The sequence below is a fragment of the Hemitrygon akajei genome, chromosome 2, assembly GCF_048418815.1.
Source record: "Hemitrygon akajei chromosome 2, sHemAka1.3, whole genome shotgun sequence".
Classification (NCBI taxonomy): domain Eukaryota; kingdom Metazoa; phylum Chordata; class Chondrichthyes; order Myliobatiformes; family Dasyatidae; genus Hemitrygon; species Hemitrygon akajei.
This window is the reverse complement of record NC_133125.1, coordinates 49,404,118-49,425,940: the sequence shown is the minus strand read 5'-3', so window position 1 is coordinate 49,425,940 and position 21,823 is coordinate 49,404,118. Positions and strand designations below refer to the sequence as shown.

The window sequence follows — 21,823 nt, the reverse complement described above, 5'->3', positions numbered from 1 at the left end:
CAGCTATCGCCCGGTTGCACTCCGATCTACTGCAATTTGCCTATCACCACAATAGATTTACAGTGGATGCAACCTCACTGGCTCTCCATTCAGCCTTGGACAGCTAGACAATAGTAATACCTACTTCTGGCGACTGCTTATTGATTACTCTCAATTCTAATCAACAAGTTCCAAAATCTAGGCCTCCATACATCAACTGAATCCTTGATTTTCTCACTGCAAGACCACAACCTGTGCAGATTGGAAATAACATCTCCTCCTCGCTGGCAGTTAACAATGGCACACCTCAAGATTACCTCACTGCTGTACTCTCTCTACATCCACGACTGTGTGTCTAGGCATAACTCAGATCCCTTCTATAAATTTGCTGATGACACAACTATTGTCATTGCTCTTTTCTCACTGTTACCATCAGGTGGGAAATACAGGAGCCTGAAGGCACACACTCAGTGATTCAGAAACAGCTTCAACCCTCTGCCATCCGATTCCTAAATGGACATTGAAACTTTGGACACTACCTCACTTTTTTAATATATAGTATTTCTGTTTTTGCATGTTTATTTAATCTATTCGATATACATAACTGATTTATTTGTTTAATTATTATGTTTTGTTTTATTTATTATTTTTTTCTCTCTCTGCTAGATTGTGTACTACATTGAACTGCTGCTGCTAAGTTAACAAATTCCATATCACATGCCGGTGATAATAAACTTGATTCTGATTCAGAATCAGATTATTGTTGGCAGAATTTCAGATGTTGACAAGGAAGTGTATCAGAATGAGTTAGATCAGCTGGTAGACTGGTGTAGCAACAACCTTGCACTCAACATCAGTACGACCAAGGAGTTGATTGTGGACTTCAGATAGGTGAAGTCGAGGGAACACACACCAATCCTCATTGAGGGATCAGCAGTGGAAAGAGTGAGCAGTTTCAAGTTCCTGGCTGTTAACATCTCTGACGATCTATCCTGGGCCCAACATATTGATGCGATTACATAGAAGGCATTACTGCGACAATATTTTAGGAGTTTGAGGAGACTTACTCTGTCAGCAAAGAAACCTACAAATTTCTATAGATGAACCATGGACATCATTCTAACTGGTTGCCTCACCATCTGATATGGAGGGGCCAAGGCACGGAAAATGCTGCAAAAATTTGCAAACACAACCAGTTCCATCATGGGCAGTAGCCTCCCCAGCATCAAGGACACCTTCAAAATGCATTGCTTCAAAAAGACAGCATCCATCATTAAGGTCCCTCATCACTCAGATATGTTCTCTTCTCATTGCGATCGTCAAGGAGGAGGTATAAGAGCCTAAAGACACAGATTCAACACTCTAGGATGAGATTCTTCCCTTCCGCCATTGATTTCTGAATGCATAATGAATCCATGAACACTATCTCAGTATTGTATCTCTCTTTTTACAGTACATTTAATTTACTTTTTATGTATACTTACGATAATTTATAGTTTTTATTAATATGCATTGCAATGTACTGCTGCCATTGAAGGATTTCACAACATATGCCAGAGATATTCAACCTGATTCTGCTTCTAATTCACATTCAAGTACAGAATAGTAGGGAATTAGTGGGTGGTGTAATATATTGAAGAAAAAAAATGTAAAATAGATTTGAGCTAAGTGAAGAGAGAGATGAGCAGGATTTAACAGCAGGGTTAATCAAATTATATTAGGTATAATCAAATACTTTATGTTATCAAAATTTTGTCAGAATCATAATATATCATTTCTTTTTACCATCTTAAAGAGCATTTAATTCACATTATTTCAGACTTCTACTTTCCTTAAAAATTACTTTAGAAACTAACAAATGAAATGATGTTTATTTGAACATTTTCCATGATAAATCAACCAATCGTGGAAGGGGCCTGATCTTGGGGAACAATGGTTAGTATAAGAACATAATAATCAGCTTTGCTAATAAAGAAAGCTCCCTTTATGTCAACTGTCTCATAGGACCCAGGTCTCTTAATTTATCTTTACATTACTTCCCTGTTTTGGTGCTGTTTGAGCCAAGTGTTATTAAATTGTCAAACTGAAGCCGTACCACTCCAGCTGCAAATTTATTTTCATTTTAATAATACAAAACAAAATACACAGCATCTTTTTGTTATAACTCATGAATTTACATGTATTGGCAGGTCAAAGGTCAGTAATTGTTTACTGCACACAGATCCTCAGAGCCTCAACTCAGTGATGTTATCATCCAAGTTGCCAGGGATGATCTACACGGCAGATGAACAATGTCAGATTCTATTTGGTCCAACGGCAACATTCTGCAAGGAGATGCAGGTAATTTGGTTTTACTGGTACAAGTCTTGTATATATCCACCGCATTCTTGTAATATTGTTTCATAAAGCCTCGAATTGTTTGACTTCCTGACGGAGTGAAGATAATGTTTAACTCGGTGCTGCATTTTTATGGGGTTGCTGGTGGGGCAGCAGTGTAGGTAGCAAATTGTTCGAATGAACCAACTAGTGAGCACATGCACATTTGTGTTAGAGTTCCCATAAGACTCATTGATTAAGGTGCTAGCATAATGCAGCAAGCAAGAACTGGTGGAAGTTGGCAGGAATGCATAATCATAATGTCATTCAGTATGCAATTCTGATTTGATGCCAGATCACACAGTTGTTAAAAAAAAAAGCAAAGTTGAATATGAGTTTAGCATCTGGAAGCACATTTCACCGGTGTTATTTAAGCAACTATATCAACTGTTTGCAAATTAGTTGTAGGTTGAATTTAATTGGCTGGAAATCTGTAAGTTCTTGATCTGTTCTTGTGTTGTTTAAAGTTGTTGAATTCTTCAGGGAAGGGTTTGCTGAATGTTGATTGCTTCTTGACATTAGGGTTAACGGAAATAATTTCCTTCTATAGACATTAACTGGCAGTTGAGAATTGGGGTTTGAAAATTGAGGCCTGGATTTGTGTTGGAAAACAAGGAAATGAAAGAATCTGTCACCTTGAAGATTTGAGGTGTTAGCCTGTGCTTAGGGCTGTTTAGGGACCAGGCTACAGAATGATTAAAAGTAAGTATGATTGTGTTGGAAAGAGCGCGATGGTTGCCTTGAGGACAGCTTAGTCCAAGTTCCTCTGCAGTGCTCCTAAAGGAATGTTGCATGGAGAATTACGTCATCATGTGTGGTGACTCGTATCCAGAGGTGTCCAGTTCAATTCCTGTTCAAGACAAAATGACCTCGAAATGGGCATTACTGTGTTTCACTCTAGGGGGAAGAAATATTATAACTTTAGGTGTCCTCCACCCCATCGATCAACTTGACATATATTTTTAGTTTCCAAGATTCAGTTTCCTTTTTGTGACGAACTTTAAAGTTTATGACACCTTGTCTCTGTTACTTGAGCCAGAATATGCAGGAAAAGCCTGTAAGAGGTCATGACAAATCAAGGATCAAAATCCTCCAGGTGGTCCATCGGCAACAAGTTGTTTGTAAAGGAAGGAGTGAGGTTATAATAGGAGTTCCATGTACTGTGAATTCTTGTGAGTTTGCAGATCCAAAGGAACATTGATGTGTCAGTCCTGACATAATGGCCACTGTAATAATCATTGTGTGTCCTAGATGAATCCTGGACTTGAAAAGAACTCTCTTCTATTTCTTTTCAAGGTGTCACTCCAGCTCATCGCTTTTAGCTACCCATACTGCACAGAGTAGCCCTCTAACGCTTTGCTGTGTTAAAAATGCACACAACTGCAAGTTATTGTTGTCCAGCACAATTCATCAGAGCTTCCATATCCTGAGAGGAGCGATGGTAGATGTAAATTGTTTGACATTCACACAGTCCAGCAAAAACCAGCAACTCAAAAAATAACAGTCTCCAACAGTTTTCATAGCCTCAGGATGTCGTGAAGCTCCTTACAGCCACAAGTACCTTGAAGTGTACTCACTTCAAGATGGTGGCACGCACGGTTGTAGCAGCCTCTCTGGATCCAACCAAAGCTGTAATATTTCACCTGTTACATCTTTTTTTTTTACAATTACAAGACAGATGGATATTATGAACAACAAGTACAGCAGGTCTACCCTATTAGAGTGTTGCTGGATTGCACTGGAGTTGAACTTATTGCATCTTGTGTTGTCGCCTGTATTTATGACGGAATCATTGTTTTGCGGAGGTGGTGTGTGGTCTAAGAAACAGTGCAAATTATAGTCTTGGACTTCTTTATTGTGATTACATGACCCTATTGTACTTTGCTAATATAGAATATTGCAAGTCTGGTTCACTGGTTAATTGACAAGACCGATGACGGGGGAGCAGCATTGCCACGGTGGTTGCACAAACCAGGCCTTCGTGCCACGGTGTCGCTTGTTGTAGCAACCCTGGAGAGAAGACGCTGGAGGCGGTGTGGGAGAGAGCTGAGGCCTCTGCGGGGGTGTTGGAATCTGTGCTGGGTTGGGGTCTTTTTTCCTTTCTGGATCACTCTGTCTCTATCAGCCATTAACATTTTTTTAATCATCCCAGACTCCCACAACTTCTTTCACTGTACATCCTCTCCTCCTGTTTCCTGTAAGAATGTCATTTCTTTTTCCCATTGTCTTTGCTTCCATTGCATTTATCCAAAGATAAGGCCTGCTGCTCTGGTGCCTCTGATATGTCCTCCTCCTCCGTGAAGCGTAACTTCTCTCTGATACAGTGGGTGGAGATTTCAGCTGCACTTCCTCTCTATCCTTCATGTCTGCTCTCAAAACCAACCCTCGCCCCAAAAGAGATGGGGGAGATTTTGAACAATTTCTTTTCTTTGGTACTCACCAAGGGGAAGGATATTGAATTGTGTAAGGTAAGGGAAACAAGTAGGAAAGTTATGGAAACTATGATGATTAAAGAAGAGGAAGTACTGGCGCTTTTAAGGAATATAAAAGTGGATAAGTCTCCGGCACCTGACAGGATATCCCCTAGGACCTTGAGGGAGGTTAGTGTAGAAATAGCAGGGGCTCTGAGAGAAATAATTCAAATGTCATTAGAAACGGAGATAGTGCCGGAGGATTGGCATATTGCTCATGTTGTTCCATTGTTTAAAAAGGGTTCTAAGAGTAAACCTAGCAATTATAGGCCTGTAAGTTTGACGTCAGTGGTGGGTAAATTAATGGAAAGTTTTCTTAGAGATGGTATCTATAATTATCTGCATAGACAGAGTCTGATTAGGAACAGTCAACATGGATTTGTGCGTGGAAGGTCATGTTTGACAAATCTTATTGAAATTTTGAAGAGGTTACTAGGAAAGTTGACGAGGGTAAAGCAGTGGATGTTATATATATGGACTTCAGTAAGGCCTTTACAAGGTTCCACATGGAAGGTTTGTTAGGAAGGTTCAATCGTTAGGTATTAATATTGAAGTAGTAAAATGGATTCAACAGTGGCTGAATGGGAGATGCCAGAGAGTAGTGGTGGATAACTGTTTGTCAGGTTGGAGGCCGGTGATGAGTGGTGTGCCTCAGGGATCTGTACTGGCCAGGTCCAATGTTGTTTGTCATATACATTAATGATCTGGATGATGGGTGGTAAATTGGATTAGTAAGTATGCAGATGATACTAAGGTATGTGTCGTTGTGGATAATGAAGTAGGTTTTCAAAGCTTGTAGAGAGATTTAGGCCAGTTAGAAGAGTGGGCTGAAAGATGACAGATGGAGTTTAATGCTGATAAGTGTTAGGTGCTAAATCTTGGTAGGACTAATCAAAGTAGGACATACATGGTAAATGGTAGGGCATTGAAAACTGCAGTAGAACAGAGTGATCTAGGAATAATGGTGCATAGTTCCCTGAAGGTGGAATCTCATTTGGATAGGGTGCTGAAGAAGGCTTTTGGTATGCTGGCCTTTATAAATTAGAGCATTGAGTATAGGAGTTGGGATGTAATGTTGAAATTGTACAAGGCATTGGTAAGGCCAAATTTGGAGTATTGTGTACAGTTCTGATCACCGAATTATAGGAAAAATGTCAACAAAATAGAGAGAGTACAGAGAAGATTTACTAGAATGTTGCCTGGGTTTCAGACCTAAGTTACAGAGAAAGGTTGAACAAGTTAGGTCTTTATTCTTTGGAGCGTAGAAGGTTGAGGGGGGACTTGATAGAGGTATTTAAAATTATGAGGGGGATAGATAGAGTTGACGTGGATAGGCTTTTTCCATTGAGAGTAGGGGAGATTCAAACAAGAGGACATGAGTTGAGAGTTAATCAGCAAAAGTTTAGGGGTAACACGACGGGGAACTTCTTTACTCAGAGAGTGGTAGCTGTGTGGAATGAGCTTCCAGTAGAAGTGGTTTAGGCAGGTTCGATATTGTCATTTAAAGTAAAATTGGATAGGTATATGGACAGGAAAGGAATGGAGGGTTATGGGCTGAGTGCAGGTCGGTGGGACTAGGTGAGAGTAAGCGTTCGGCATGGACTAGAAGGGCCGAAATGGCCTGTTTCCGTGCTTTAATTGTAATATGGTCTGAGGTACCCACCTGTTTCAAGCAGGTTTCAGTTTTACCAGTGCCTAAGAAGAATGTGGTAACCTGTTTCAGTGACTATTGTACAATAGCACTTACATCCACAGTAATATAGTGAGAGTTTGGTGATGAAACATAACAACTCCTGACTGAGAAGCAACTTGTATCCACATCCTACTAGCACAAAAGGTCCAAAGCAGATGCCATTTCATTGGCTCTTCACTCAACCCTGGAACATCTGGTCAGGAAACATATGCATCCAGATGTTCTTTATCGACAACAGCTCAGCATTCAATACTATCATCCCTTCAAGACTAATTAATAAGCTTCAAGACTTTGGCCTCAATACTCCCTTATGCAATTAGATCCTTGATTTCCTCACTTGCCGATTCCAGTTGGTTCGAATCGGCAACATCATCTCCTCCACAATCTCCATCAGCACAGATGCATAACAAGGCTGTGTGCTTAGTCCCCTGCTCTACTCGCTTTACACTTATGATTGTGTGGCTAAGCACAGCTCCAATGTCATGTTTAAGTTTGTTCATGACAACACTGTCGTAGGCCGAATCAAAGGTGGTGATGAATCAGTATTGTAGGGGGGGATTGAAAATCTGGCTGAGTGGTGTCTCAACATCAACCTCTTACACAATGTGAGCATAACCAAGGAGCTGATTATTGACTTCAGGAGGAGGAAACCAGAGGTCCATGAGCCAATCCTCATCGGGGGATCAGAGGTGGAGAGATTTAAATTCCTCAGTGTTATCATTTTAGAGGATCTTTCCTGGGCCCAGCATGCAACTGCAATTACAAATAAACTACAACAGCACCTCTACTTCCTCAGGAGTTTGCGAAGGTTCAGCATGTCAAAGTTTTAGATGTCAAACTTCTATAGATGTGCGGTGGAGTGTCTATTGACTGGCTGCATCACAGCCTGGTATGGAAACACCAATGCGCTTGAATGGAGAATGTTACAAAAAGTAATGAATACTTTCGCATTGGAATGCCCCAGTCCATTACAGATAAAGCCCTCCGCACTATTGTGCACATCTACGTGGAGCATTGTTACAGGAAAGCAGCATCTGTGATCAGGGACCCTCACCATCCAGGCTATGCTCTCATCTCACTGTTGACATCAGGAAGAATGTACAGGAGCCTCAAGACCCATGCCACCAGGTTGAGGAACACTTATTACCCCCTCAACCATCATGCTCATGGATCAGAGGGGTAACTTGACTCAACTACACTTGCCCCATCACTGAACTGATCCTACAACCTATGGACTAACTTTCAAGGACTCGTCTCATTTTCTCCATATTTATTGCTTTTTTATTAATTATTATATATTTTTCTTTTTGAATTTGCACATTGTTGTCTTTTGCACACTGCTTATCTGCCCTGTTGGTGTGGTCTTTCAATTGATTCTGTTCTGGTTATTGAGTTTATTGAGTAAGCCCACAAGAAAATGAATCTCTAGGTTTTATCTCCCCTGATTCTCCTACACACTAAGGAAGAAAATATTAACTTCAATGTTTCCTTATAACTCAGGCCTTCAAGTCCTGGCAACATTCTTGTAGATTTTATCTGCACTCTTCAATCTTATTAATATCTTTCCTGTAGGTAAGTGGCCAGAATTAGACACATTACTCCAATTTGGGGCTCACCAACCTCCATACAACTTCAACATAACATCCCAAATCTTGCACTTAATACTGGGTTTATGAAGGCCTTATGCCAAAAGCTCCTGTTACAACCCCGTGTACCAGGACACCCCATTCAAGAATTATGGACCTGTATTCCCAGACCCTCTGTCTACTGCCCTCCTCAGCGCCCTATCGCTCACTGTGTAAGTCCTACCCAGGTTTGTCCTCCCAAAGTGCAACACCTCACAATTTTCTGCATTAATTTCCATCTGCCATTTATCAGCCTATTTTTCCAGCTTGTCCAGATCTTGCTGGAAGCTTTAATGGCCTTCCTGACTGTCCACTATGCCACTTCACTAAATTATTATCCAGATTGTTGATATAGATGACAAACAACAATGATCCCTGTGTCACACCACTAGTCTGAGGATGATGCTAAGGACGATTTAAATATCTCTGTTAAGCCCCTGCAATTTCTGCATTAGTGTCCCACGAGGTCTGGGGGATCACCTTGTCAGGCTCTGGAGATGCATCTATCCTAATTTGCCTCAGGACAGCAAACACCTCCTCCTCTGTAATCTAAATATCGTCCATGACCTCACTGCTATTTTGTCTCACTTCTGGAGACACTGTGTCCATCTCCCGAGTAAGTACAGATGCAAAAATATCCATTTAGGATCTCCCCACCCCTTTTGGCTCCATGCATAGGTAAGCACTCTGATCATCCAGCTGACCAATTTTCTCCTTTGCTATCCTTTAGCTTTAAATATATCTGTAGAAGCCTTTGGAATTCTCCTTCACGTTCTCTGTTAGAGCAAACTTGTTCCTTCTTTGAGCCCTCCTCATTTCCTTTTTACACGCTGACTTTGGCTCTTTGCGGGGATGGGACCTGCTCTCGGGGTCTCACGACTGACTGCTATTCGATATACCAAGGACGCAGCCTAGAAGACTAGTGCACCTTTAAGTTTCTGGGATTTCGTAGCTCTGGAGGTGGGTGGACTCAAGGTTGGTGCCTCCGCAGGAAACTGGTGTGTCATGGGAGTACTTGGAAGATCGAAAGCAATGAGCTGGCTGCTGTCTGTGTGCCCAGAAAAAGCAACACAACAGACTTTTAACATTGTAAATCAGCGAGTTGTTTGTTTGTCTCCCCTCACTGAGAAACGGGGACACCTCTTTTTCCCTCATTAGAGAGAGAAATGTGGTATGTTGAATTACCAGGTGAACGAGTAGTCTTTGGGGTACTGCAAGTCTGTGTCTTTATTGATGCTTTGCTGCAAGCTTGAGTGCTCAGTGGAGGGTGCCGATGCTCTTTTGCTGGTGGGGGAGGGGAGATTGTTGCTTTGCTGCTACTTATGTATGGGTGGGGGGAGCGGGGGGGGTGGGTTGGGGTTCTAACATTTAACTACCATTCGTTGTTTGGGGCACTCCTCTGTTTTTGTGGACGTTTGCAAGGAAAAAGAATTTCAAGGTGTATATTGTATACATTCCTCTAACATTAAATGTACCTTTGAAACCTTTGAAGTGTTTTCTTATACTCTTCAAGTACCTCATCTGTTCCTTCCTGCCTACACCTGCTATGCTTCTCCTCCTTTTTAACCAGGGTCTCCATATCTCTTGTAAACCAAGGTTCCCTAAATCTGTTATCCTTGCCTTTTATTCTGACAGGAGCATACAAACTTTGAACTCTCAAGGTTTCACCTTTGAAGGCCTCCCACTTACCAAGCACACCTTTGCTGGAAAACACCCTGTCCTAATCCGCACTTGCCAGATGCTTTCTGATACCATCAATATTGGCCTTCCTCCAATTTAGAAACTCAACCCAAGGTCCAGACCTAACCTTTTCCATATTTATCTTGAAACAAACGATCTGTCACCTGCCCCGTCTCGTTCCCTAATAGGAGATCTGCTACCACACACTCTCTTAACACATCTGGCAAACTCTATCCCATGCAACCCTTTTACAGTGTGGGAGTTCCAGTCAATATATGGAAAGCTACTATCACAACCTCATGTTTCTTGAAGCAGTTTGGGATCCCTCTACAGATTTACTCCACTAAATGTCACTGATTATTGGGTGGTTAATTATATAATCCCATCAATATGGTCATCCCTTTCTTATTCCCCAGTGCCACAGTAAATGTGCTCTTCAGCCTGTCCTGTGACATTTTCCCTGATTAGTAATGCCACCCCTCCTCCTTTATTCCCTCCCACCCTATCACATCTAAAGCAATGGAATGGCAGAACATGGAGCTGCCAGTCCTCCCCTTCTGCAACCGAGTCTTACTGATGGCTACAATGTCATAATTCCATGTGCTGATCCATGCTCTACCCTCACCCATCTTTGCCACCATACTCCTCACACTGCGCAGTTCTACCTTTTACCATAACTATTCTAAAACTATTAGAATTATGGTCACTGGTGTCAAAGTACTCCCCCACTGAGACTTTAGCCACTTTTCCAGCTTAGTTTCCCAGACGAGAGAGATCAAGTGTTGCCCCCTTTCCAGTATGGCCACATACTGTATACATGGCTTGAAAAAACGTTTTACTCTTCCATTTCCCCCCACCACTCCACATGCCATGGCATCTTCCCGTGTAAGCAGAGAAGAGACAACTAATGCTTATTCATCTCTTCTGTTCCCACCATCCAGTCACCCACATAACCATCCCAAGTGAAGCAGCAATTTACTTGGACTTCTTTCAATCTTGTGTACTACATTCAGTGTCCACTATATGGTCTCCAACATCAATTAGTAATCGCTTTGCAGAGCCTATCCACAGCAGCAATTCTGATGTTCAAATGATAATCCAGCTGTACCCTCAATCCAGCTCCCATTCTGAACTGTCTCTTGGCAGCCTTCTGCACTGCTGTAGTGAGAGCCAAAGTAACTAGAAGAACATCTTGTCTTATCATCTGGGCACATGACAATTCTCTGGAATGAGTATGTGTGAATTGAAGAGGGTGCAGAGAAAATTTTCCATTATGTGCTTGGGAAGGAAAATTTCAGTTCTAAGAAGAGAATTTATAGGCTATGCTTATTTTCCTGGGAGTGAACAAGGATGAAGGGGAATGTACAAAATTATGGGTGACATAAGGTAGACACTAGGAACCTTCTCTCCATGGCTGAGATGGCTAACTCTGGAGACTATCAGGAGAAGGGAATCTGATGAAGGTTTCTTTTTCATTCAGAGGGTTAAAAATACAAGAGTTGAGACTGGAGCCAGAGATTGATTCAACAGAGTGTGGAGAGGTAGAAGGATCGAAAAGAATATTTAAAGCCATTGAAATCTGTGATATTTGATGTTTGGAAGTTGAAAGGATGGAGAAAAGTATTTTTCTTGAGTCACTGAATGTAATGAAGAATAAAATGGAACCTCAGGGTAGGAGAGTGTTGAGATAGAATGAGTCAGCATTATATAGAGAGGTCAAGAACATATGCATGATTATATGACTTTCTGGATACACTGTATAACTTTAATATGCCTGTGAATATCGGTAGATTTGAACTGTTTAAAGGTGATATTTCAGTTGGAACGCCTGAAAAATGAGGAGTTGGAGTCATTTGTAAGGAAAGAGATGCAGCTGTGGAAACTATTTATTTTATCAACATCTTATTAAAGACAAGAAGCTAAACAGAAACCATTGAGGTTATTAAAATGACAGACAGAAATCCCATCTGTGGGAGAAGAGGTACTTCTTCAAAGTGGGTATTCCTGAAGGAGAAGTGGAAGGGAACAGAATTAAAGCAAATAAGATGAAGCGTTTTCCCCTTGTGTTCTCATTAACCTTCTGTACCTAAGTAGCTGCATGTAATTCCCCACTGTTGTCTTTTGATTACTAATGTCTAAAAGTATGAGGTAGGATGTTATTAATTACTTCCCTTTATACTTTCAGCACTTTAATGCAGTCGGAACAAGATGAATATTCTCTGGCACACAATTATTGTGTGGATTAACCGATTTGTAAAGGGAGACTAGAAATTACTCTTGCTAATAATAGTAGATATTTTTATATTTTAGAGCATTACATGTCTGCGATTTGAGCAGAGATGTTGATCTCACGAAATCATAGAGTGGATGCTGTGTATATAATATATTAGTAATATTTGAGTAATATTGTAAATACATTGTTTGATTAAGCATTCTTGTTCATTTAAATACTTCATTATGGGTTATATGTAAGAGCACGTGAATGACATATGTCAACATACCATTAAGTGATACGTGCATGCCTCGCTTAAAGTAAGCACGAAGTTAGACTCACATTCAGACTCCTTTCAATTAGTTTCATGTTTTAGAGTTACAAAACAAAACAATGGTAATAGCACCCACAATCAGTCACTCATCCCTTGGAGTTAATGCTAGTTCTTTGCAAGAATTAATACTTGCATTCAAAATGTAGATAGTGTAATATTATATAAAGCTTCTGACATAGTACTTTTAAGTCTAAAGTAAAATTATATTTTGCGAATAATGGTTTTTCAATATTCATTGGGTTACGAATATATATATATATGACTAATTTGGATGATTATGGAACAACATGCTAACCTTTGGACATAGATCTTTAAACGGGTGAATTCTAAAATTTGGAGAAATTTAGACATTTAATATGTAGTTCTCGAAATGTTATAGCTGTGAAGGTCTAGAATGCAGACAGCAATGGTTATGAAAGTGTGAAATCAGCAGGACATGGTTTAGTGAAGAATTCTGTCATTGAGCATACACTCATTATCTGGCATGTGCACAAATCCAGAGATGGATGTACTAAATCCCTGCTGGAAACATTACAGGACTAACATCGTCACAATTTATGGCTAAGTTTGTGCACAATTCCCCATACCATAGTCTTGGAGGGAAGAACTAATCCCTGCTGCCTGGACCATTCTGTGCTGGCAGTAAGTCATATTTGAGAAGAGGATTGAGATTTCAGAATGCTGGAAGTTAATCTGGAATATCATCATTTTTCCCAGTGGACATATTGACCTGCAGTACGGTACAATTACTTTTAATTGTGCTGTTCCATTTTATGAGGCCATTTAGAAAGGCATCTGAGAATTACAGTCCTTTTTGATATAGTGAGGAATTACTTTGAATTTGACTCTTTAACAGGTTAATAAAGGGGTAATTTTGCAATGTACACATTATTATGTATCACCTTCATTAATGCACAGCAGGGTAACAAGTCCAAAACTTAAGAAATGCAGGGTATCCCATGAATGAATCCCGTGTACCTTGGCTTCATTAGAGGTACGAGAGAAGTCAAGGACTTTTCACAGCTCATAGTACTTGAGCTAAAAGATTGCATTGCTCTTTTTCCAAGCATTGACTTTGTAACAGTACACCCGCTTAATGCTGAGGATGCATTCCTCAGAGGTGGAATGCTATATAATTCAGCGCCTTGCGGGATCATTATAACATTACATTAATGGGCATGTAGATGATATTTTATGTATACACGGTAATACATTAAGTAACAAACATGCAGGTAGGCCTAACCTGTACATCAGTGGAGCAGCAACACATCACATCAGCCACAAAGAGAAGCGGGTGGTGGTTATATCTTAGAGGAGGGAGCAGGCTCTGGGTCCTCCTCTTTAACTTTGGCTTCTTCAAGAAGGCATCAAGATTTGACTGTCTTTTCTTAAGTTTCCACTAATGAAGCAGTTCTCGGTAGCAGGAAATCATGTCAAGAACACCTCTCTTTGCCGTATTGCTTCGCTCCCTGTCAGGGTCATTATCGATGAACTGGTCCATGATTTGTGCGATCATGGCGGTGCTAGTGCTGAGGAGTTTTGTCATGAGGTTTCTTGCTGGTGTTTCCTCTTCTTCATCTGTGTCCTCAGATTCGCCCTGTGTTCCAGACATTATAGGTGAAAAACATGGAATAAATTGGCAAGCATGTTTATACACACAGAGGAGGCAGAGTATGAACTAATACATGATTGGTTGTGAGTGGCTCAGAGCATATGCGAAGCACTCTCATTGGCTGACTGAATGTTTACTGTAATGGCAGCCACTAAGTTTTAAGTATTGTTTAGAGTGAATTTTTGTCATTTAAAAGAATTTCAATAAAGAATTGAATAACCACATTGTAATGAATCAGTGCTATACGGGGTAGCGTTTTGCAGGGTCTGCATGTAATTGAACAGTGTGTATCTTTTTGTTTGTTTTAATTAAATGTTCTCCAAACAATTTGAAAGTACCTTTAGTGTAATAAAAGTAAATTGGAAAAGATCTCTCAATCTGACATTTCACAGATAATGCTCTGTTTTTGCACATTGAACTCCTCCTACCCAACTTCAGTTAACTGTGTTAACATATCCTTTGATTTTTCTCTCCTTGCATATACTTTGCCACCTTAAGTGCATTTGCACTGTTTGCCTTAATGGGTTGTTGTGACAGCAAGTTTCACATTCATAATTTTAAAGTCCTCTCTCTGTTTCCCCTCAATCACAGAATAATATAGTCTTAAAAAATGGAAGGACCAGAAGGTATTGTCAAAGGTGTAACTATGTCCTTGGCCCTAGCCCCAATGTGCAACACCTCGTATTCTGTCCAGATAGCCTCCAACCTGATGACATGAACTTCGATTTCTCCTTCCAGTAATTTTTTTCCCCTCTGCCTTCCCTCTTCTTTTATTCCCCATTCTGTCCTCTTCCCTCTTCTTCTCACCTGCCTATTGCCTTCCCCTGATGCCTTTCCTCCTTCCCTTTCTCTCATGGTTTACCCTCTTCTCCTATCAAATTACTTCTTCTCGGTCCATTTACCTTTCACACCCACCTGGCTTCACCTATCACTTTCTAGCTTGTCCTCCTTCCCCCCACCCCATCTTTTTAATCAGACATCCTTCAACCTTCCTTTCCAGTCCTGATGATGCGTTTTGGCCCAAAACATCGACTGTTCATTCATTTCCATAGATGCTGCCAAACCAGTTAAGTTTGTCCTGCATTTTGTGTGTTACTCCCAATGTCTGCTCATTGAACACTTCAATTATGCTCCAACTCCTGCATTTCAGCCTCCTTCTCCCATTCCCCAGGAAGATTTGTTATACATTGATGAAGCCAAGCACAATCAGGAGGAGCAGCACCACATTATCTGCTTGGTTAATCTGCAACCTAATGAATTCTCTTTCCTTCTGGTCTATCCTTCCTTCCCTTATTTTGTTATCACTCTCTCACCTGGATCCACCAATCATTTGCCATTTCTTGCTCATCTCTTATCCTCACTCCCTTATATTAACTACCTCCTCTTACAGTCCGGTTAAAAGGTCTTGATTTGAAATGTTGTATATCTATTCCCCTCTATGGACGCTACCTGATCTCGTGAGTTCCTCCAGTATTTTGTGTATTGCTAAGGAACTCTGTAAATAGCTTCATGACAATTGCATCTGTTCTTGAATACTATATCTGTGGGTACCTGGTAAATACCACCAAGCTGGTCAAATTCTGGCAATCATCATTTAAAACTAAAATTGTATTCTAATTCTGTGCATTCAAATAAATAGGTCTCAATAACATACAACACGAGTGAATCTGTAAATGCTGGAAATAAATAAAAACACAAAATGCTGGCAGAACTCAGCAGAACTCTGTGATGACTCCTGATGAAGGGTTTTGGTCCAAAACGTCGTCACTACCTCCTCCCATAGATGCTGTCTGGCCTGCTGAGTTCTGCCAGCATTTTGTGTTTTTATTTCTCAATTAAACATCCAGCATCAGAAAGTTTGTTTGGGGAGAAAAAATAAATAAAAAATCACTAAACACTTGACCTATCCAAACTAATTTTTATGGAGAGTTATTAATGGATTCAGCAACTTCATGGCATTTTCATATCTTAATGCTAACTCTCCAAGTGAGATACTGGCATAGTAAATTATATAGATAACCAAAGCAACTCAGATGGCAATGTATTATTTCCACACTTGTGTGGCAATTATAATTTTGTTTGTGCTGTGTTTGCTCTTAATTGCTGTGCATTTCACTCCTTTGTACTGCAAAATTGTAATCAGGTTAATTTTGAAAATATAAAGTGGTGGAAATATTCAGCAGATCAAGATGGGTCTGTGGAAAGAGAATCAGAATCAATGTTTCAGCTTGGAGACCCTTCATCAGAACTCTGATGTAAAATGTTCTAACAAAGGGTCTCCTACCTGAAATGTTAATTCTTTTTCCCTTCCCACTGATGTGGCGTGACCTTCTGAGTATTTCCAACATTATCAGTTTTTGCTTTAGTTAACCAGCAGTTTTCAGATTTTCTGATTTTCATTCATAGTAAACCCTTCTTTTCTGAAGATGAAGAATATTTAATGATTATCTCAAGAATATGTCATTGTATTCTCTCTTTATGTTGCAGCATGTTATATGTACCGGACTTTGGTGTAAGTTAGAAGGTGAACAAGAGTGTAAAACTAAACTGGACCCACCGTTAGATGGAACTGAGTGCGAACAAGAAAAGGTAAGAACTCCAAACTCAGTATTTTAAGTACTTCCATGTTTTTCCCTGTGATACTTGAAAACTTTCTAAACGCAGTTTTTTCAAATTGTGCCCCAAGCTCCTCATCTCTGATGCATATCACCATAACTGGCGTGAGAAGTCATGAAAGACGCGAATTGCTCTTACAATGCAAAACAACGTGGACTCACTTTGCAAATCAAATCTCAGGCATGAAATAAAAATACAAAATGCTGGAAACTCTTGGCAGGTCCGATAATGTCCATGGATAGAGAAACAGATTTAATATACCAAATTGAAAACTCTTCAGGTTTGTTTCTCTCTCCAGATATTACCTAATATGCTGAGTTTTTCCAGCATTTTTTCTGTTGTATGTCAGATTTCCAAACATTAAAAACCACATTGTAAGTTATATGGTGTTATCCAATCTCCATGGTGGTCTTTAGATGTGCTTTGTGGTTTAGAGCACAATTGATCAGATTATTTGTTAATCCAATTTGTCCATTATAACCAATAAACTATGCTATGTCATTAATGTGTTAATGGAAGAGAAAATGCCATGGACTTTGATGCTTGAACCTTCACTTTCACTCTAGGCAATGAAACCTGAAACTTTCTCAAATTCTTCCTCTGCCTTCCAAATTGATCTTGATTTTACCTTGAAATTCCATTTTGTGTGAAATTTATCAAATGCTGTTATCACTGATAGTTAACGCTTTGATCAGCGACTTACTTGGGGTGTCACCACTTCAAGTTCACAAGGATTAGTAGGAATGTTTCCTTTGTAAAACTACACTTTGAGCTCATTATTGGATTTGTCCCCATTAGGTGCTGCTTAAATTTGTAATTGAATATTTTCATTTTTAATCCATGCTGTTGACTGCTAGGTCAAGTTGCCCAGTTTAGTTCTGCTTCCTTCTTGTATTTGGGTGCAAACATCAATTTACTTGTAAGACCAGTGTACATTGATCCACACAATCTTTGCAAGTATTTTATATCTAACTTAAATACAATTAAATACAATCTTTGCTCAGAATTCCTCCAACCTGAAATCTGTAAATCTCTTTGGACCCTGGTCAGAATCCACAGCCTATGCAGATATGGAAAGATGAAACTACAGTTGGCCCTCCTTATCCACGGGGGATTGGTTCCGGGACCCCCCGCAGATACCAAAAAATGCGGATGCTCAAGTCCCCTATTTAACCTGTCTCAGTGCGGTGGACATTAGGACCTGGCGGCGCAGCTCTGAATCTGCAGTGTTTATGTTCATGAAAATAATGATGATCATGATTAAAAATAAAGGGGAAGTAATAAAGCAATCAGAAAGAGGTGAAACGCCATCGGTCATTGGAAAAGCGTTAGGCTACAGTCGGTCAACAATTGGAACAATTTTAATTTCACAATGTGAAAAGCCCTACCCTAATGAAAGCTACAATTATTACTAAGCAACACAGAGGTTTAATTATTGAAATACATATGTTTCTTAAGTATTTTATATGCATAGAAAGGTAAAATATATACTATATACTAAGACAAACGTTTGACTAACTGACGCTAAATAATATCAGATGTACCTGTTCCGACTTAAAGACGGACTCAGGAACGGTACTCGTTCATAACCCGGGGACTGCCTGTACTTTAAAATCATCTCTAGATTACTTATAATACCCAATACAATGTAAATGCTATGTAAGTAGTTGTTATACTGTATTGTTTAGGGAATAGTGACAAGAAAAAGTAGTCTGTACATGCTCAAACAACGAGTGCTGGAGAGAGAACTTCTGGATTTTCCCGATCTGCGGTTGGTTGAATCCGCGCATGTGGAATCCGCGGATAAGGAGGGCCGACTGTACAGTCAGAGAATGATGAGCCTGGTAGCAGGCTTGCGATCAAGCAAGCATAGGACCAAGCATTTTCCCATGAGGAACTCTAAATGTAACTCGAAAGCTAGTTGTTAATGTGGTTTGGTAAATTGCAAGTATGCTACCATGACATTTTGTCTGTTACTTCAAATGAGCAGGTAATCATCGAGTGTCAGACCACGTGTTTTCAATATGCAGCAGTACAAAGCCATGAAATATGAAATGATCCCTGTAATAGTGAAAGCAGAGTTACTTTTGGACTGCATGTCACATCAGGATAACTTCAGCTCCAACCTCAACAACACACACAAAATGCTGGAGGAACTCAGCAGGCCAGGCAGCATCTATGGAAAAGAATGTTGTCGATGTTTTGGGCCGAAAACCTTCAGCAGGACTGGAGAAAAAAAGATGAGGAATAGATTTCAAAGGCGGGTGGGAGGGGAGAGAGAAACACAAGGTGATAGGTGAAACCTGAAGGGGGAGGGATGAAGTGAAGAGCTGGAAAGTTGATTGGTGAAAGAGACAAAAGGCCATGGAAGAAAGAAAAGGGGGAGGAGCACCAGAGGGAGTAGATGGGCAGGCAAGGAGATAAGTTGAGGGAGGGAAAAGGGGATGGGGAATGGTGAAAGGGGTGGGGGGCATTACCAGAAGTTCGAGAAATTGATGTTCATACCATCAGGTTGGAGGGTACCCAATGGAATATAAGGAGTTGTCCCTCTAACCTAAGTGTGGCCTCATCATGATACTGGAAGAGGCCATGGATGGACATATTGGAATGGGAGTGGGAAGTAGAATTAAAATGAGTGGCCAATGGTAAATCCTGCTTTTCCTGGTGCTTGGTGAAGTGGTATCCCAATCTACATCGGGTCTCACCAATATACAGGAGGCCACACACGGAGCACGGGACACAGTATATCACCCCAACAGATTCACAGGTGAAGTGTCACTTCATCTGGAAGGACTGTTTAGGGCCCTGAATGGTAGTGAGGGAGGAACTGTAGGGACAGGTGTAGCACTTGTTCCGCTTACAAGGACAAGTACCAGGTGGGAAATCAGTGGGGAGGGACGAATGGACAAGGGAATGAACACAACTTGCTGTGCTAGTGTGACATTCCCATTTTCTGTGGCCTCGTATAAGATTGCCAATTCATACAAAATTAGGAAAATGTTATCCATTGTGTCCATGCCAAATGAAACTGTTTGAGACTGCTCAAAATCATTATGCATTGAACTATTTCAGCCAAGGCATAAAGAAACTCTTAACCATCTATCTGGATTTGAACCCAAAGTAAAAGGTCATTTAGAAACTACTGAACACCACCCAATCTCTTGTGTTTTGAAGCTTTCTTTTTCTATTAAATTATTGAGTGATTTGACTAGCTTTACTTGGATCTCTGACTAGCAAACATTTGGAATTTCCATTTATTTTACTCATAGAATCTTTAAATCCTGAACTTCAGTTGATTTATTTATGAGTATGATTTGATAGTGTAAACTCTTTAAGCAGAATTTTTAACTTATGGTCGGAACTGAGAACTCAGGAGTCAGTTATATTGGCCTGGCTTCAATTCAAAAATTAAACCCAACACAAAATTAATTTCCAAACGAAGCCAACTGTTGCCCTACATCCTTCAGAGCTTGTTCCTGTGCCTTGGACTATACTGGTGCTCCTGTGCTGTCATTGCCATTAGCTGCATCATATGGCCCAAGGGTTTCGAAGTTGAGACTTAAAATGTTGTTGGAGGGTCAAATGTCTCCAGCAGTTCTGAGGTAAGTTGGCCCAGCTCCTTATTACATCACCTCACTCTGAGTGGCGGGGAGTGTGGACTGGAGAGTAAACAGCAAGTCTCAAATCCTGCCATGTTGAGAGAGAACAGGAGGTTCTTGATCTTACGAGACAATACCACTGTCTCCGGGCAGCAACTCAAAAATCACATTTAGTACCATGCTTTTGATTGGCGTTGCCTTCAGAACATTGCAAAAGGTCTGAACACTGAAGTCCTTTGTCTTCGCTACCTTAGAACCCAATGACATCATTTGGCCTATTGTGCCCGTGCTTTGAAAGAGCAAATTGAATGATCCACTTACTGTTCTTCTGCCATATCCCTGCAAATTTTACCCCTTCTCCAGTTCCAACTTGATAGTTAATCCCGTTTTATAGGAATATGAGAAGAGGAGATGGCTATTTGGTTACTCAAACTTTTTGTCCCATGTAGACAAAAAAGTTATCAATCTACAATCCACTTTCAACACAATGATTTTACCGTCTATCATCATGTAGGAGTTAAAATTGGCAATCTTTTCAAACAATTGATGTTTTGCAGGATAAAATCAAAGGTACAACATGGGACCTGAATGATGCTATCTAAATGCAAGACTTGTCTTCTTTTTGAAGACACAACACAGATGACTTCGAGAAGTCTATTTGCATGGGATTTCCCTGCAAATATTGATGTTTTTTTTGATGATGCAAGTCCCTTTGAAAAATAACCAAAAATTATTCTCATTGTTGAAATCATTTCTCTATGTTCAGTGCTTACAATAACATAGTTAATAAATAAAGAAATTTGCTGACTGTTGGTCAGAAATCTGACTACCTTCATTCAGGATATGCCAACACTGATGAAACAGTTAACATACAGAAATAATTCAATATATTTTCTATATTGTCCTTCTATCAGTTTTGTGGAAAGCTAAAGACCTGAGGATACTTTGAAGGCAAGGCAGTTGTTCACTATGAGTGTCAGTTGAGTTTAGAACAAACCTCAGATATTATGCCAGGGTTATGCGTCTTCTCAAAACTATTATTTCAATACAATGTACCCTTGGGTAAATAGAACATAGAACGTGAGAGCACCATGCACGCTCCCTCAGCTCATGATGTTATGCTGACCTGTTAATGTATTTTCAGATCAATCTAACCCTTCCCTCCTACATTGGGAACTATTCATTTTTTCTATCATCTATTTATCTCTCTAAGAGATTCTTAAATGCCCCTAATGTATCTATGTCCACTACCACCCCTGGCAGGGCATTCAACACACTCAGCACTCTCTGTGTAAAACCTTGCATCTGAGATCCCTCCCATACTTTCATCTCGGACACAGTAAGTTCTTTATTTTCTATTATTTTATTCCATGTGGCAAAAAATATAGAGCTATTCTAGTTTTTCTAGTGCAATCATGATATTATTTCCATAAATGAAACAAATTGGATAAGAAATTCATTTGCATTATTACGCTGTCAGAGTGATATTAGATTCATATAAAATACACAGTCAAGATTCACTAATTTCATCTACTGTAGGCACAGACCCTTTGCTGCTACTAGGTCGAAACCCTGAGAGTCGTAATAGTGAGTAAAAGGGTATGGCTTCCTGCATAACTTTATATT

General features: G+C 40.1%; 1 protein-coding gene across 1 annotated transcript in view; it reads left to right on the top strand.

Annotated features, from left to right (window-relative positions):
* The window catches only part of LOC140741711 (A disintegrin and metalloproteinase with thrombospondin motifs 19-like), a 370,470-nt gene that overhangs the window by 189,917 nt on the left and 158,730 nt on the right, over window positions 1–21,823 (top strand). The window contains exons 10-11 of the mRNA XM_073072007.1: window positions 2,169–2,319; window positions 16,470–16,571. Of these exons, the coding sequence (XP_072928108.1) occupies window positions 2,169–2,319; window positions 16,470–16,571 (253 nt within the window). The remainder of the gene's footprint in view (window positions 1–2,168; window positions 2,320–16,469; window positions 16,572–21,823) is intronic.